The sequence below is a fragment of the Cinclus cinclus genome, chromosome 4 (genome assembly GCF_963662255.1).
Source record: "Cinclus cinclus chromosome 4, bCinCin1.1, whole genome shotgun sequence".
Taxonomy (NCBI): domain Eukaryota; kingdom Metazoa; phylum Chordata; class Aves; order Passeriformes; family Cinclidae; genus Cinclus; species Cinclus cinclus.
Genome location: NC_085049.1, coordinates 9,501,726 through 9,519,542, shown reverse-complemented (window position 1 = coordinate 9,519,542; position 17,817 = coordinate 9,501,726). Strand labels below are relative to the sequence as shown.

General features: G+C 38.0%; 1 protein-coding gene across 1 annotated transcript in view; it reads right to left on the bottom strand.

The window, feature by feature from the left end:
* Nucleotides 1-1,555: 1,555 nt before the first annotated feature.
* The window catches only part of ORC5 (origin recognition complex subunit 5), a 64,394-nt gene continuing 48,132 nt past the window's right edge, over nucleotides 1,556-17,817 (bottom strand). Inside the window, exons 14-15 of the mRNA XM_062490817.1 lie at nucleotides 5,846-5,958; nucleotides 1,556-2,308 (exon numbers count right to left, since the gene is read on the bottom strand). Of these exons, the coding sequence (XP_062346801.1) occupies nucleotides 2,263-2,308; nucleotides 5,846-5,958 (159 nt within the window). The 3' untranslated portion in view covers nucleotides 1,556-2,262. The remainder of the gene's footprint in view (nucleotides 2,309-5,845; nucleotides 5,959-17,817) is intronic.

Here is a 17,817-nt window from a genome sequence, read left to right as displayed (position 1 = left end):
GTTCTGTCTTAACGAATCCTCTGTTGCCACTGCTTCTCTAGTTAACCTCAATTCAGTGAAATTAACTACATTCCAGAAAAATTAGTATCCTTATCCTTTGAATTTGCACTGGAAATAATCACCAATACTCATAAAGCTAATATAGAAGAAATTAGACTTTTCTGAAAAAATATCAGCAGCACCAACTTCTCACTGCTTAATTTCTAAGACCTTTATTTTATGTCTAATTTGTGCTCCAAATTTGGAGCTGAAGAGTTTTGAGAGTCTGGTATATTTGGTGGGAATGATTTGGGTTACTAAAAATGAAATTTTATGACTCAAGTTTTGTAGCACTTAACAAATCAGTATCAGTCCCATCATGTTTCACATATCAGATTCTAATCCAGACAGAAATTACAAATCCCTATGATCTACTGCAACTGTTTTACATGGACTAGATGACAAATACCTCAAAACTTCTTTGCATTACAAACTGCAGCCCTAGGTAGTCATACAGGAGATCCACAAGAACTGAGCTCAGCCCAGCACTACCTCCAAGACAGAAAGGCACTGTAAAGTTTAGCCCGAAGTTCACATTAAGGACATTTTCATAAGTAAAAACAAAAGCAGGTAGTAAACATTTTTGAAACAGGCTATGTATTTACATCCAAGCACTTCTAAGTGTGACAAATGTTGCCACCTCATGGACAGGTGCAGGGTTTGATCCAGCTCAGCGGTAGGAAGGAAAACAGATCATGGACATGACTCATTGCTGCCCTTTCACACTCCCCTGAGGGAGGAAGCCAGAGCTTGGCCAGAAGGATGCTTTTGTCACTTGGGTCTGAATCCAGAAGTGTGGCTGCGCATCCACAATTGGGAAAAAAAAAAAAAAGAAAACAACAAAAAAGAAAACATAAAAGCAAACAAAGAAAGAAAAATAAAGAAACAAAAAAGAGTAAAGACAACACATGCTGAGAGTATTTGACCATTGCTAATATAAGAGCAAGGGGGGATGACTGATGATTTTTCCTTGGAAAAAACCCTGTAATGTTCAACTTAGGACCTGGCATGGTCTTCTACTGTCGAACAGTCAAAAGTGAGCACTCCAGAGTAAAACATTTGAGGTAATAGGCTGTGGGACATGGAGTCTTCAAGAGGGTTACCAAAAACTTCAGATCCATAAATACAATAACCTCCAAATGGACTAGGGGATTTTAATGCTCCATAAATTGTGTATCTTCTACTTGTAAGCTCCAATTGTAGTGTATTCCATCAGGTATTTCCAAGGGCAAACTTTTATGTTACAATACCACATTGGTTATTCACTGTTCTACCACTTTTTGGAAATTGCTGCAGAAAGACTCTGTCACCTGTTGAAAGACTCTTGTCACCTTCGAAAAGGCAGTTGTGCCATCCTCCTCTACAGGACAGAGGCTGTTACAAAAGCCATTACATGGTGTGAATGTTAAAAGTACATTCCTTCCACACAGCACTATAATTAGCACTTCATGTAAATGGATTAGCATAGAAGGACTATAGAATGTTGAAGCAAAAATAAAACATTACAAGTTTGACATAGGGATAGAACTCTAAGAATTATTTTTTAAAAACAGAGCTTTGTATAAAATACAATAAAATAGTCAACATTTATGAATGGTCTGAAAAAGACAGTATGGTGACTGACTGGGAGTTTCCTATCCTTGTGATCTCCATATAACAGGGTAACAGTCTGCCAACATACTACTGAAGAGAAAGAAGAATTTGTACCAGCTTGGTTTTTAAATATGTTTTTATGTTTATTATACTTTGCTACTCCACTCTCCTAAAATGGTGGCCTCAGGAAAAGCTGCTTTGGCAGGCAATTGCAAAGATTCCTGTGGAGAGGAAGTGAAAAGACTGGGCATACAAACAACGGCTGCTGCCATGTTCAAAGCACTGGGGAGAGTTCATAGAGCAAAATGCAGTCCTAAGTAAATGGGTTTCAGGCAATTTCAGTGTTAAGATAACATCATTAAGAGTAGAACAGATTGTGCTCAAACCCTGCTGTTTATAATTAACACATTGCTTCCAAATACTCCAGGGTCCCTGGTAAATAGTCCTCTGCTCAGATCCACCCAGACCAATCAGAGTATTTTCATCAGGTTCCATGCTGGGCCAGCACCTGTTTGGACAAATCCAAAAGAGCCAAAATACTCTTCTTTCTGGCCAGCTAAGTAGAGAGATGAACACAGCTTGCCTTCCTTAGTCATTGTCACAGTGTCCATATGGCTGTGAAGCTTGTTTTCACAAGAAATCGTACAAGTACTTTATTATGTCGAAGTTCACGGTCCTATAAACAAAAACACAGTATATTAGAGCAATCATCTTAACAGTGCTAAGACTTTAACCTGTTTGGAGACAGCACATGCAGGACATTCTGCACAATCAAAATCAAGCAATTCCCCAAAAGAAATGCAAGCAAGGATTAATGAATTTTTCATTTCTCATTATTTACAATACCTCTCTTCTGATTATTTAAACTTTGGAGAATTCTAGAAAATAAATACAGCAACTTCCTAGTAAAGAAATGAAGACTCTTATTTCAATAATGAGACAGTATAAATATAACAGTATTAGTAAGATGATATTTTTGTATAGCAAACTTGATGTTCTAGTTGGTGACGCAAAGCAACAACGTTTTATGCTACTGAATGTTTTGCTCATCTCCCAAACCACCTGTTTTAGTTACTACGTAACTCCTTCATCTGTACTCATTTGGAGCCTGCCTTCTTTCAGTCTTGACAGTAGTTGACCCATGTTCATTGCTAAATTTGAAAAATCCAAGAATGCCAATCAATGGGATAGAAGAATTTAATGTACACTTTTGTACTTAAATGGCAGGCAAAATGAAACGGCAGGAGAATGAAACATATAATTATTTTTTTTTCTCTAAACTCATTCTTCTATACAATCTAACACTCAGACTTCAGGGTTTACTGTTTGAATAAATAATGCAAATTACTGCATATAATGACAAGTATAAAATTAAAAAGTTTTTTTAAAGTATTCAGCGATGCAAAAATAACTGCTAACAATACTAAGTGAGATTAGCTAGCTGAATTCTTATTTGTTGGACTACAGTCATTTAATATTCTCTGTTCATGCATCAGCCTGTAACCCACTTTTCAAAAAGTTTTTATGAAACATCATTTTGGACAGAGAAAAAGTTTAGAAACCCCCAAGATACATAACAGGAAATACACTGTCGGAGTCTGTTTATTAATCCAGTGACAAATTTAAAGACATTAACTGCCACTGTTAAGACTTGCACGACATGGTGTCACTCAAAAAAAATGCTTTAATTACAAGGCTTTCTACAGAAACAAAATCATACACACTAACAAATACTGACCTTATCAACTAAATGAAACAGAATTGTCCTGTCATAACAACTGGGTTTATTCTCTCCGAAAAGATCCATTATATTCAATAAACATTAAGAGAGCCCTACTTCAGGTAGAGAAAATTTATGAACTTAGGTTTGAAATTTTTAAAACAGAAATTATTTCTAATGAAGAAATATCTAACTTTACCTTCAGTGAAATGTTTACCTACTACGTAGTAAAAGCCAGAGATGTTTCCACAAAGACTGAGCATATGCCACAGAATAGAGCCAGTCACGAGGTTCTATGGCAATAAAGAGACACTGTGCAGTTCAGCAGTTACCATGTTAAAAGCCACCAGGAAGAGACACAAGTTTTTTACTCTTTTCCAAAAACAGGTGGCTTTTTTTTTAGTGCAAATTCCACTTTTGCTTAAAAACCATAGAAAATGAAATGACAATCTGAACAGCTTGAATGGGGGTGGGGAGGGAGCATCCTTTTCTGTCCCATTCTTTGCACTCCTCAGCCTTCCCTTAGGAAATATGCTGGAGGAACAAGGCTGAGATGGTAACAAGGCTGAGGCATCGGAAGATTTTAGTGACTAACAAACTCATTTTAGTACTACTGCAGTAATAGAGAGAGAAGAATCACAAGATGGGCTGCTTACTTGGTGTGTATTTTGGCTGAAGCTGCAAAGTAATTCCTTCTCTGTGACAATACAACCAAAACTATTGCACAGATGGAAATTTCTTAAAGCACAGAACATCAGGCCTTCATCCTATAACTAGTAGCCCCACCCAGAGAAGAGAGAAGCTCATTTATAATGAATTCATGAAACCCTGTCTTTTTATGGACCACCCTCCTTTAAGATTTAATGAATACTGTGGGCTGAAAAGTGTATTTTAATAAAAATTGTAACAAAGGAACAAAGCAAGATTTAAAAAAGGGAGAAACAGGAGAAAATCAGAACAGGACAACTTTAAAATCAACACATGCATCCATCCATCTATCTATTTATCTATCTCATTTAAACAGCCCTATCTAGGCAGTAAATAAAGACCTGAAAACTACTTGGAGGGATGAGCAAAAAGAACTGCTTTCTTCCTCATAACATGTAGGAAAAGTCAGTTTGGATACATCCATATGCATACATATACATACATGTACACATATATATATATGTATATAGATATATACATATACACACACAAGAACTAAAGGAAAGCAAGCTAAAACAGTGTACCATGCACTGAGGTTTGAAGTGACAGTATCTTTGACAACTACTTTCTCCAGTAAGCATGAGCTGCAAGTTACAAGTTTTGGTCCTGTTTTCTGGCCATCTCCACCCTCCAGCATCTTTAACGCAGTCATTGAAACTTCTAAGGATGTCATAGTTTGCAAGGAAAGAGCTGTCAAAGTATCCCAGTTCGAGGATACATCCGATGTATAACTGTATACACAAGGTTCCATGTTGCTGAGCAGATGGTCTGCTGTGCTTGGTTCCAGAGGGAGCTTTTTCAGGGCATCACTCACAAGTGACTTTACTGCCGGGAATAGCAAACTGACATAGCAAAGCTGTGGAGGTCCTGGCAGTGTGGTCTGGCCAGACCTGAGCCAAAGTTTCATTCTATGGCCTGTCCAACTGAAAACTGAAATTAGTTTATCTGTTGCATTTACTGACAAGGCTACTGGACATTTAATAGCTCAGGAGAGCAACATGTGCACTGAGGTTATGGACTACAGTCTGCACCTCAGGTTCCTCTGAAGTTCCACATTACAGAGAAGAATTAGCCTTGAGAACATTTCTTCCTTTAGACACATGTCATTTCTGGGCTCTGTTCTGATTACAGACTGTTTATCCAAGACCAGCTAATAAGATGGCAGCAACAGATAAAATATGAGACACAGGCCTGATTGTTGCCTTGTACTGCATGTATTTCTGTCTGCAAATTATTGCTATCTCTCCTGATGGATCTTGAACTGCTCTCAGACTTCATGACTGAAGGCTCTGGATAAACAAAGACGCTGATGTACCTATAACCACTTACTGAATTAGCTTGTATCAATAACAGATCACACAAGATAGTCTGTGTGCAAGAATTCTTATAACCTATGTAGTTTTTATATCGTATGCACAACACTGTTAAGAAACAAATATCATTTCAGATTCAAATACCATAATGTGCTTTTTGGTAATGAAATGGACTGACATTTTAGAGAAGTATTTTCACATGCAGTCCCTGACCTTTATTAAGCACAAAGACAGTATATTACTGTAACACACACTGCCACTGTAACATAAATCTTTTCCAAAACAGGAATGGACTAGACTTACCTTGGGTACAACACTTGTCACAAATAACATGACTTATTCAGTCATTCTTAGAAAACATCCACAGGTTTTCTATTCTGGCCTGCAAAGGGCTATAGACTGAGCAAATACCTGGTCAGAAGTCTCTTCCAAGTCAGCACACACAACAGCAAATGAACTTTAACAGGCTCACCGGGCAATAGCTCTGATGAAGTCCAGAGATACAGTACATTTGTATCGTGGTCCATCAAGCTGGTCATTCTGGCCAACCAAGGATAACAGCTGCAGTGTCACGAGAGAGGTGATCTATGGATAAGAGACACTAGCAATGTTAGTAATTTTTGTTAACATGAATAGCAGTGGCCAATTTATTGTTTTGGTGGTTTTCTTGTTTGGTTTGTTTTTGCCACATTTGGCGTAATTCTCGCTTTTCTCTGGAAAGTCACTCCTACTTGCTGATTGTTCACTTCCACATAGCTCTGCAGCTAGAAAATCCAGGAATGTACATACATTTTGCCATTACATCAGCACTAGCAGTTTTTAGGCTAAACCCTTCATCCTTCATATCAAAACTTATCCCGGAGTTCTAATCAGAGGAACAGCAACAATAGGCATGAGCTGAGCATTTTCCAGATCTCTCCCTGACAATCAAGAGGGACTAGGATTTTTTCCTTTACCCCTGAAGATCGCCTATTGAACTTTCCCACTCAAAGTTGGATACTCCTGCACCAGATCATATCACATTTTGAACAGATGGGTGTATCACACTACTCCCGATAAAAAGGAATCTGAAGGTTGGAAAGAAAAGGCTGGAAGATTGTATGCTTAAAAAGAACAGGGCCTGAGTTGAGAGAAATTTGCCTACAAACACACATACAGTATCTTGACAGAGCCATTGATTATTTTACCAAAATAGCAATGTACCAGCATACTTTTTCGCTTTGTTCCTCCAGTGATGGCTGTGGTACCACTGAAGTGCAGTCACAGGGTGTCACCACTGAAAACAGCCAGCCCATTCTGACTCAGATGAGAAGAGACACCAGAGTGATTCAACTGCCTCCCTATCTCCTCCCACATACCAAGGAAAGAAAGAGGTAAAAGCAGAAAAGAAAATTTTTACCCAGCCTTTGCAATAGACACCACTGACAATTCAGGGCAATGAGGTTACATTTTCTAACAAACTGTTACCTGGCCACAGGTTTCATTTTCAAAAAAACAGCCAACCATGACCTACTTCTGAGTAATGATAATAGGGCAGTAAGGAATTTCTCAAGAAGAGATGTAACAGGAAAGGAAGTGTCAGTTCAAATGTTCAAGGAAGCACATTGCTATAAAAAGCATCAGCAAGTTCTCACCAGTATCAATAAAAAAATAATCCTAACTCAGTAATAACCTCGCTCTTTTGCTGAAAGTACACTTGGTTTTCAAACTTCTGACAGTGCTTGTAGGAGGTATGAATAACATAATAGAAAAAAAATGACATCTAGCTGTGGAGAATAGAAAAAAAATATGGTACCCAAGAATGAGGCAATTTTTTTAACAGCCTGCACTTAACTTTCTTTCATATGGCATGAGACAACAATAGTTTGGATGCCAAAATTCTGCAGTCCTTGGAGTTTGTTTCTGGAATGCTGGTCTACATATAGCCAAAAAGAAAAATTCCATTTACTTAGATCTATAAATTACATGATTTACCAAATTTCAGCATTGGCAAAATTTAAGAAAACTGAACTCAGTATACGGCAAATGGCTCAAATTCCAGTTCATTAATCAATTAGCATGTTATCACTGGATTTGGATAAACCTCAAACTTATTAGATTTTATATTCTTAAAATACTCATGAGAGCACATTTTTCTCCATTCTTCATTCAACAAAGTCCATATTCATGATGGAGGAATCTGCTGTAACAGCTGCACACAGGTGCATCAATACTGGCAAATCACTTTTGCACTGCACACTTGCAGCTGGTCTCACATTCAGAAATCACCAGTGAGGGTCCCTTAAAGTTCCTTATGACCACAGAAAAAGTCTGCACACTCTGGAGTCAGACCCACTTCAGTTTTACGTGGGATGTAAAAGTGACCTTGCTGCTGCTGCTGCATTACAAATGCTCCAGCAATACTTCAGCAAATAGTACTTTTTCTTCTCCAGCTAGTACTAAATGCTCTGTGAGTAATGTGAAGTGGGCAATGTAGAACTCTTTACTAAAGGCTGACTCAAGAAATCTGAAGCAGCAAAGTTCACACTGTATCTGAACTGGACACTAAGTTCCATTAATGATCTTGACTAAAGAAATTAACTCAAAGACTCAATATACAGTATTACAAGATAAATTAATCTACCGAGCATCAGAGTTAGGATCTCACTTAGGAAACTGCAACCTTTTACTTACTTTTTTTATAACACTTAATAAATGTCATCACAGGAAAGCAAGTGCAGAAACATCAAGTCCTGACCCTGAGACCACTTAAAAGACAGCTGTAAAGAGAGCTGCCATTTTTCATTCATGCAGGCAAGAAACAGTTTTATCTCCAAAGAGGCTCAGTAGAGACAAAGAACATATATCTAAGGGGAGTAAGTAGGGATCAGCTTTCCTACAGACAGCCAAATGTTTGTTAGAAGCTAAAATATCTAACTTGTAAGTTTTTGGAGTAGAATTCAACACGTAGGAGTTACAGATGCCTGACCTCTGCAAGGAGAAAGGCAGAGATCTCCTAAGGACAAATCCAAAAGCCTGCTTTTTTGAGGGGGCAGCCGCCTGGAGCTTTGTTTGCATAGCCTTTCCAGTGGATTCAGGGAGAATCAAAACCAGCAAGAGAGCTCAAACAGCAATGGCTTCTTATTTTTTTCTTGCTTTATACAATATAGCAGGAAGAGTTCTGCTGCTGTGAGCCACAGAAATGGAAGACATCTATTTTGTGCAAAAGATTGATAGAAAAGACTGAACTGTGGTAGATGTGGAGTTATTAAGTTACTCTAATATTCTGTGCTGAACCTAGACGCAATAAATAAAAGATGACTGTCTTCACCAAACGGTTCAGAAGTCTTCTGGGACACAGAGGGTCCAAATCCCTTCTGACACAAGAGGCTGGAGCACCTCTGCTGACCATCTGCTAGATAACTGGGGTGAGAGCAAAGGAAGGAGAAAGAAAAAGCCATGTAGAAGCACTAAATCATCACCAGACCTAACTTTCACTCTAACTGCTTCTGAAGCTGAGCTATTTTGCATAAAATTGCAATTTCTCTGGGCCTACCTAGGGCATTCACCTGGTAAAGCAGGATACAGTGGAACGAACTGGGTTTAAGAGAAGTTTAACAGTACTTTTAGCATAATTTTAAAATTCACCAATATTCATGTCCTGTTGACTCTTAAGTTCCAGGTGCCACCTATAACTTAAGCACTGAAAAACAATTACTACTTCAAAAGTTCAGGTACTGTAAAACTTTGGAGGCAATATGTTCTTGAATTAAGACACATCAAAAAGTTTGGAACACAGATGGGAAAAATATGAATGCAATGCCAAACTAATTGCACTTCTCAGCCAAAAACAACACCACTGCTCTTGAAATGCTTATTATTATTATTTAATATCATGGGTACAGAGGCTCCATTTCATTATCACAAAAGCTTGAGAAGAAACATCTGCAAAGAACAGACTAGAAACAAGCCAGAAAAACTGTGTGGGTGATATAAGAAAGAATATTTATTGAGGCTCTTCTGAACAAAAGGAATTACTGTTTGAAGAATTATTCTAGAGTTATTTGTAGAATTTCTTATATTGGTGATGATTTAATACTAACAAATTACTGATTTAATACTAGCAAAAGTTAATGATTAGATGAAATCTTCTACAGGAATAACCAAAAAAAATCTGAAAAAAAGCCCCAACTTACCGATCTGAAAGATGTAGAGAAACAGGTTTTACTAGTATGTTTAAAAATAAGTGATGATGGAACTTGCTTTGAAATGTATTTGTGTGAGAAACCTGCTGCTGAAATCTTGGATCCAGCATGAAAATAATCATAAAAGCACAGCAGGCAATTGCTCCCAGGAGGAAATGACCACTCAGATTGCTTCTGGAGATTCAATGGTCAAACACGGACATTGAAACCTCTGGAAAAAACAATCAACCCACAATCCATCCTTCAAGGCAGCTTTTTTCCTATCAGCCTAGACTAACAGATGGGCCTTGCAACATTCCCCAAGCAGACACAAAGACTGGCTTTGTGAGCACATGGCTGTGTGGAAGTGAGAAAGATTTCAGAAGCAAGGGCTGTCTGCTGAGAATGGCCAGGCTCTTCCCAAGGACACTAGAAGAAGCCAGAAAATATTCACTGAGGTGCAAAACTTAAGCAGAATTAGAACCCATGACACAGGGAAATGCATGGTTAGTTTGGGCAAGCAATGACAGACTATCTAGGAAAGAGTCTGGACAAAGTGTGGGAAATAGCTCACATCCATAGTATAAAACTAAACAGAAAATAATGCTGATATTTGGGGTGGAGGGGATGCTGTTTCCTCAGAGATGTGATTGAAATCTCACCACAGGTACATTTTCAACTGGACTGGAAAAATATTAATGAAAGGAGGAACGATTTCAAACTGGCAGAAATGTACTAGATGATCTCTGTGGGCTTTTTTTTTTTTCATCTCCACAGTTTATAATATTCAATTATCTTGCCCAAGATGTAAAATTAATTCTAACTCTTCAGTCTGGCTTACTGTCACACACAGATTCTGAATGTCAAACATATCAAGAAACTTGGAACTTTCCATATTCAGCACCATCAGATATGGGTACTACATTCTTTCACAGTTACATGAATGGTGCTTTGTAGCACCATCATCCTGTGGCTCTCAAAGCCTGTGTACTCCATCAAAACCCTCCACTCCAAGCAGTCACACTCAGGCACATGGAAAAACCTCTGCTATGCAACAAGGAACTTGGAACACCTGATATAATTTACAAAACACATTTCAGTCGAAATGACTGTGCAGTACTCTCCTGGAGTTAAATTCAATGACCCTAGTACAAATTATGTGACTATAAAAAAACCTGCTCAAAATTATTTCAATGAAAATTACAGCCAGAATATGCTCATATGTCAGCCTCATTTGAAAAGCTTACACAGAAAGATAACTATAGAACATTACAACTATATGTATTTAATACAGGAAGTGATCAAAATTATTTATATAAAAACTATTAAAGATAAATCAATGTTTTCCTGAGTGTTTATACATTCAATTCAGTTTTTATACTGAATTATGATTCGTACAAGGCTTTTAATGCATGAAAAACATTACGACATGCTTCAGCTAGGTATTTTACCTTTAGCTCAGCTTTAAGCAATCCAACTCTATTTCTAAGCTATATTATGAACACAGTCAAAATGTTTCTGACATTAAGAGAGGCACCAACAGATTGTCAGTGCTGCTCCACAGTGTCCTGTGCCCCTCCCTTTGGTGACACATGTAGGTGGCTGTGCAAGGATGCAACCAGGCAAACACAGCAACCCAGCCTGCTTTGCCTTTTATGTGTGTTTGCACTCAATGTCTTTTTTTGTCCCAAATTAGTCTGCAGTTTTTATGTTTCTGTCACTTAAGTATTATGTCATTATTTTGTGTTGAGTCACCAGGACCTTGATTTCATTTCACTCAAGGCAAATCTATGTGATTTACAGGTTGAAACAAGTGATTCCACTAGCTTCTTCAAAGCTTCATCATATCAGTGATTCAGTCATTTATTAATACAGCCAAAAACTTCCCTTCATCTCCAAAAGGCAATCTGAAGAAATGTTTATTTACCCTCAAGTACATGACCTTGAATTTCTTGCTGCTAAGCCCATTCAGTTTGTATCATACTCGCCACCCAGAAGAGTTTGCATCTCTTCAGAACTGAAAAGTTTACTAAGCCCAAGAAACACAGCACTGAATTTTACTAAAAAATTATTCAGGTTTTTACTCTAGAGGTCATTAGAACCATTCTCACATGGTATTTTCTCCATTGTATAATCACTGTTCACCCCTCTGCCTTATTCTACTTGGTCTTACTTTTTGTGTCCCATTTACTCCAAAATGATGCTTGACAAGAAACAGTGCTAATCCCATACACCTAATCAAGGGACAAATGTGCATATTTTGGCCTTTTTCCTTGCCTCCTCCTCTTTCTGCATAACTCTACCCTCTCTCCTTTCACACCATGGAACACCTTTCTGCATACTAGAAGCTGCCTTATCAGCAGACCACTCTCCTGCAATTGGTCTCTCTTGTGGCTTTTCTCTTCAATCTCAAGAGAAGAAAATGCGTTTTTCTGTTTTGAGAAGACACTTCCTAACCTTGCTCTATTCATATTTTAGAATACTTTCTCTTCAATTAGCAGTCTGTCTTCTAGGGTTTGTTTAGTGACTCTGACTAGCTGCTTGACTCATCACTCATCTTGACTCATCACTGCAGCTTCCTTTCAACTCTTCTCTGTATTTTCTCATTACCTCTACTCCTCACATATTCTCTACCTAAAAGTGCTATTTAAAAACAACAAAAATGACACATATGATATTTTTTCTAAAATGGGGACACTGAATCAAGATCCAGGAATCATCCCAGGAAACAAAAAAGGCAACTTTTAAAAAGCAAACAAGAAATCCACAAGGAAGTATTCTTCATCCAAAGTTGCAGTTAATCTGAAAAGTCAGTGCAGTGGTAGAGTTTTAAGGAGTTTAGAAAGCCACTGGGCCACATTCATGGAAGCAAATAAAACCATGGGCTGCTGAACACAAAGAACATCACCTCTGTGGCAAGCATTTAAGCCACAGGTAATAAAAAGTTGTAACACACACAGACTATGCTCATCCTCTGCTTTCTGGTCTTAAATTTTGCCTGCTCATTTGGTATTAGAAGTAGTCAGACAGTTTTACTGTCTAAGAAGTAAAACAGTGGATAAGCCCACTTTCGGTCTGACTTAATGCATTCATCAAAGATAAAGTATATCATCTGCATCTTCTACATCCTACCAATCTGTTTCCCCTTTTAACCTTCTCCTGGGTCTCTGCAAGGGCTCTCTCACTATTAATTACTGTATTCTCCCTATACTTTGCAGTCTTCTTTTGTAAAAACAAAAAACCCCACTTGACGAAAATCCAGCTTCCCCCGCCATCTCCTGAAAATGTTCCCAATATCTCAAAAGCATTTGCACAGATTAGCCTTGCCCACTCATTGTTACAGTAACATCACTTTTTAAAAGCAGTTCAATAATTTATTCATTGGGAACTATTATTAAAGGAATCTTTCAAAGTGCTAATGGATTTGCTTTCTCTTCATTATTTTTATTCAATATAGAAATTAAGAAAAAGCTCATTTTTTTTCTCTCTCAGCACATTTACTTTAGCATTAATCAATCTGCCTAATAAAAAGGAAAATAAAAGGCAGTCCACAACACTCTTTGCCTCGCACTTCTCATCAACTTTAAAAAGAAGTATAAAATCTCTACAGAGTGATGCATGGATAAATCAGTACTTCTGAGTCAGTTCCCTCACTTTGAGGATGAATTAAAGTACTTCATAAAGGCATGAAAGGCATGCTAGAAATTTGCTTAATGGGGTATTTTCTGAAAGGATCAAATTATTTTCTGTACCTGAGGATTATTTGGAAATATTTTCAGAATTTTATTAAGACCCCTGGCAGTGACGACAGGAGTTAATTTTGATTTTCAAACCCAAGATTTTAATGCATCTGCATCTGTTGAAGATGCGTACATCTAATTTACTCCATAACAACCAGGAAACACATCACTCCTAAGCAGGACTACAGATACAAGTTACAGACAGCTAATTCAAAAGTACTTCCCTTTCTAGCTCATACTTCCAAAATCTGAGAAACTGAAGATGGTAACAGATGGTCAAAGGAACACTTGGGGAATGATGTTTACAGTACATCTGATTACTTAAGTCAGGTAGCTTCACAAAGTGGACACCAGACAAAGGCTGGCTATTTTTCAAGTCACAGGAAGTAGGCAACAGAAGTATCCTTCTGCTATACCTTCATTAATTTTTGGTACAAAACCCAAACATTATTGGTACAAAACAAACATCCTCCCTGGCCCAATCTTCATTCATTTTTACATCATAGGTCTCAGGTTCCAGGCAGGCTTTTTTAAGGAAGATAAGAAAAGCAACACAAAGACTCTTTTCCAGCAGCTAACCTTTGTGCAACTGGCCAAGAATATAACTTTAATTCCTCAAATCTAGAAAATTTTGCCTTCCCCCCCCGCCCCTTCATCTCTCCCACAAAGGCAACATTTCTAGATATTGCAAGTCAAGTTCTATTAAGAACAGGAAAATAGTAATGTTAGAAATACTACCCAGTACCTGTGATACTTATAGGACTTGATATATTTACAGAAGGCCCCTAAATTTTTAATGCTATTTCAGTAAATTATAGAACCGTGTACAAAGAGTTACCAGCCTTTTACTGCTATATGAAGAAGTTCTGCTTGTAAATAGTTTTACATTAAAAAAATAATTCAAGCAATTAGGATTTCTAACCTGTCCTGAGGATAAAGAACAGTCTTTTGTACTTTGCAAGAGCAGAAATAATGAAATTAAAAGAATGCTCAGTATCAGATGTTAGGGAATCTCTTCTAAGTCTAAATTATCTCGCTTTCTTCAAGAAAAAAAGGATATTCAATGTGTCTTAACTGCAGTATATATTTTGATGATTATAACAGTTTAAAGTGTATTGATCCAAATATTATATAAAGAAACAAGATATTAAGAATTCTTCAATTAAAATAACAACTCCAGGAATACTTGACCCAAATACGTCTGAAATACAGATCTCAGGCATTTCAACTACAAGAACAGAAAAATGGTAAAATACACTGTAGTCCCAAATGGGAGTCCACTATGAAAAATAACAATTTTAAAATACATTGATTTTAAATCTTGATATTGTTAAAACAGATCTTCAGAGACACTCCACAACAGCATGCTGCTTCTCAACTATTCACAAGATATATTGCAGAAGACTGCAGTCAACTCCACATTCACTGTGACTAGATAAGCTCTGCAAATTTTAGTGGTTCTATAATAGGAATAAATAGTAACAAAAGCAAAAATAGAAGCAACTAGTATCAATTGTTTAAGTGTCTCAGTACAACATGTTGGTACAAAACAAACATCCTCCCTGGCCCAATCTGCTGCCTCTTGAAAGTACCACCACAGGATGCCTAGGGAAGTGTATAATAAAACTGTAAGGAAGAAAAATTTCCTGATGTACTGGGTCCTAGCGTTTTTAACTTCAGAGACTTCAGTAATTAGGTATAAAATTGTTCACACACAGGGATCTGACCTGTTGAAACATGACATTTCATGCTCCTCTTGTACTGTCAAACTCGAGCTAAAACAGATTGCTGATTTGTGACATTAATGCACACATCAACACACTGGAGGAGAAATTTATTATAAGGCTGCACATCAAGAGATTAGAAATAACAAAACTGCCTAGCTCTCAGCAATGTATGGCAGTGAGTCATACTAGGTTTTATGCCATCCAACAGAGAAAAAGAAAAAACCCCAAACACCTAATTTACTTCCATGTAATACAGCAATTAGAATTTGATTTGGTAAGGGATGTTGGAGCCTAGATAAAACCAAGAACTACAAAGTTCTTGTACAACAGCAACTGAGAGGAACAGTTACACTTCTGTTTGGAACACTTCCCTAACAAAATCAGGACATTTAGCATACTCCCGCACCTTTGTTTACTCGTACTCTAAAGGAGAGCAGACTAAACACCAAAGACAGTATTTCAGCTCCAGGTTGGCCAACTGTCACCACGCAGCACAAGGGAAGAGAGGACTCCTGAAAGTCACTCTGTACTGGTAGGAAATGGATATATCTGGAATCTTCCTTATCTGAGCTTGCCAGAAAACCGAACAGTCTCACAGAGAATATTCTACTCTTAATCAATAAATCTGTGGCATTTGGTTCCCACCAGAAGGAAGGGAAAGATCAGGGAAGACTGGTACTCAAGAAGCCTTCCAGATGCCTGAAAGCAAATAAAACAAGCCGTATTGTAACAGTACAAGGTGATGGTTGCAATCTACAGTGAGAAGTGTTGTTTTCATTAAAGAAATACGTAAGTTTAGATATGCTACAACAGAGGTTATAAATTCATAGCATCCATTTCTAGAGAAAGCAAAGCTTTCAGCCAACCATGAATTGAAAAGTCATAAAATATTAAAGATCTAGGTTCAATGACCCATTAAATATGTTAGATGCAACTTCAAAAGATATCTATAAATATCCTTATGTCCCTTGCATAGATATCCTACAAAGTGGTCAAAACTACCAGTTTTCCACCTCTTACTCAGTTACACTTTATGAGATAAAGAGCATGAAATATCATCTGTCAGCATGAAACATCATCTGTCAGCAATTAACTGTAAATCAAAAAAACTGTGTTCTTCTAACACAACGCTTGTTTTTTATGCAGTTTCTGTCAGCCTTTAATGCAACTGTGAAATTCTGCTAGTTATGCCACATAGCACTCAGCTTTTCTAACCTGGAAAAAACATCTTCTGACACTCCTGTCTGGCCAGCAGGTGTTCTGGGTAAAAAGCCAACCAATGAGCCAGTGTGCTGCCACACCCATCAACATGGCTGGTCAACAATGCATTAGACCACGGATATGTGGAAGGGAATAAATGCTAAAGGGAAACATTTAGTAACAGTATGCAGTCAGTTAATATTTCTCCTGCCTTTACAGCATTCAAGGATAATTCTATTTAGACAGAAATATTCAAAGACACAACCACTCAAGAGTCCTAAAACCATCTTGCTATATGTACAATAGGTTAAAATTTGTGTAGCTAGCAAACATCGATTATACTGCTCCTACATAATTGCAAATACTTTATGGGGCAGAGTCTAAAATACTGGCATGCTGCACAAGGCAATTTACATGTCATTCAGGAGGGGAGTTGGGAAGGTATGTGGTGACAGCATCTGTGGCTACAGTAACTTCTAGGGCAAAACACTCCAGGGAGCTGGGCAGGGGGTTCCCAGAGTCAGGGAAACCCAAGAGAGAGAGCAGAGAGATCCAGCAGGACCTGGCAACTCTTGTGAGGGAGGCTGACATGAGGAGAGTAATGGCAGAGCACCTGAGGGAGATCTGAAGAGCTCTAAGGGAGCACAAGTGGCCAGCAGCACAGTGAAAAGGGTGGACAAACAGGACAGACAGGATGTGGCACAGCAGAAGGAGATGGCAGGGCAGTTTGTACAGCATTTCCTGTAGGCAGATGTGCAGGAGAGTGCAGCCACCTTCCTAGCTGCTGAGTCTCACTGGGGACCTTTTCACTCTCTACAACTCCCAGAAAGGAGTCTGAAGCCATATGGGGATTGGCCTCTTCTCCCAGGCAACCAGGGAGAGGACAAAAGGGAATGGTCTCACGTTGCACCAAGGGGGAGGTTCAGGGGGGGTATCAAGCAGAATTTCTTCACTGAAAACATGGTCAGCCATTGGCACAGGCTGGCCAGGGAGGTGTTTGAGTCACCATCCCCGGAAGTGTTGAAGAAATTACTAGACATGGCACTTAGTGCTACGGTTTAGTTGTCATGATGTTGTTCAGTCAAAACCTGGAGGTCTTTTCCAAGTTTAGTGATTTTATGATTTGAAAAGGATAAAAGAACTTCCACAAGGTATCCTATGCTAGTTTCAGTGGAATACAGCATGGTCAAGGAACAATTTCTCACGTTTCCACGACTAACGAACTTACTTATTTTTGCAGTTGATAGTTGTGATAGCAACTCTATTTTGTGAATAATCATTGTGTCAAGACTTTTCAATAATTTTCAGCAATTATAAATCTGGATGTTTTGAATATTAACATTCAATTACTCTAAAATGGCTTAATCCCCCAGAAGTCCTATACTGATCACCAAACTGTAAAATCCATACCAGAGATCAATAGAAAGGTGTGAAAAAACAGGATGGAATGAAGCAAGCAATGAAGTCTTTTGATCTCGACTGATTAAAGTTACCTCATACTAAAATGCCTACTGTAGTGAGAAAATATAGGAAAACCCCAAAACTGAACAAAGAGAAGCAGTTATCATTAGCAAAAAACACTCTTAGGGTCTGATGAAAAGCTACTTGTCATTC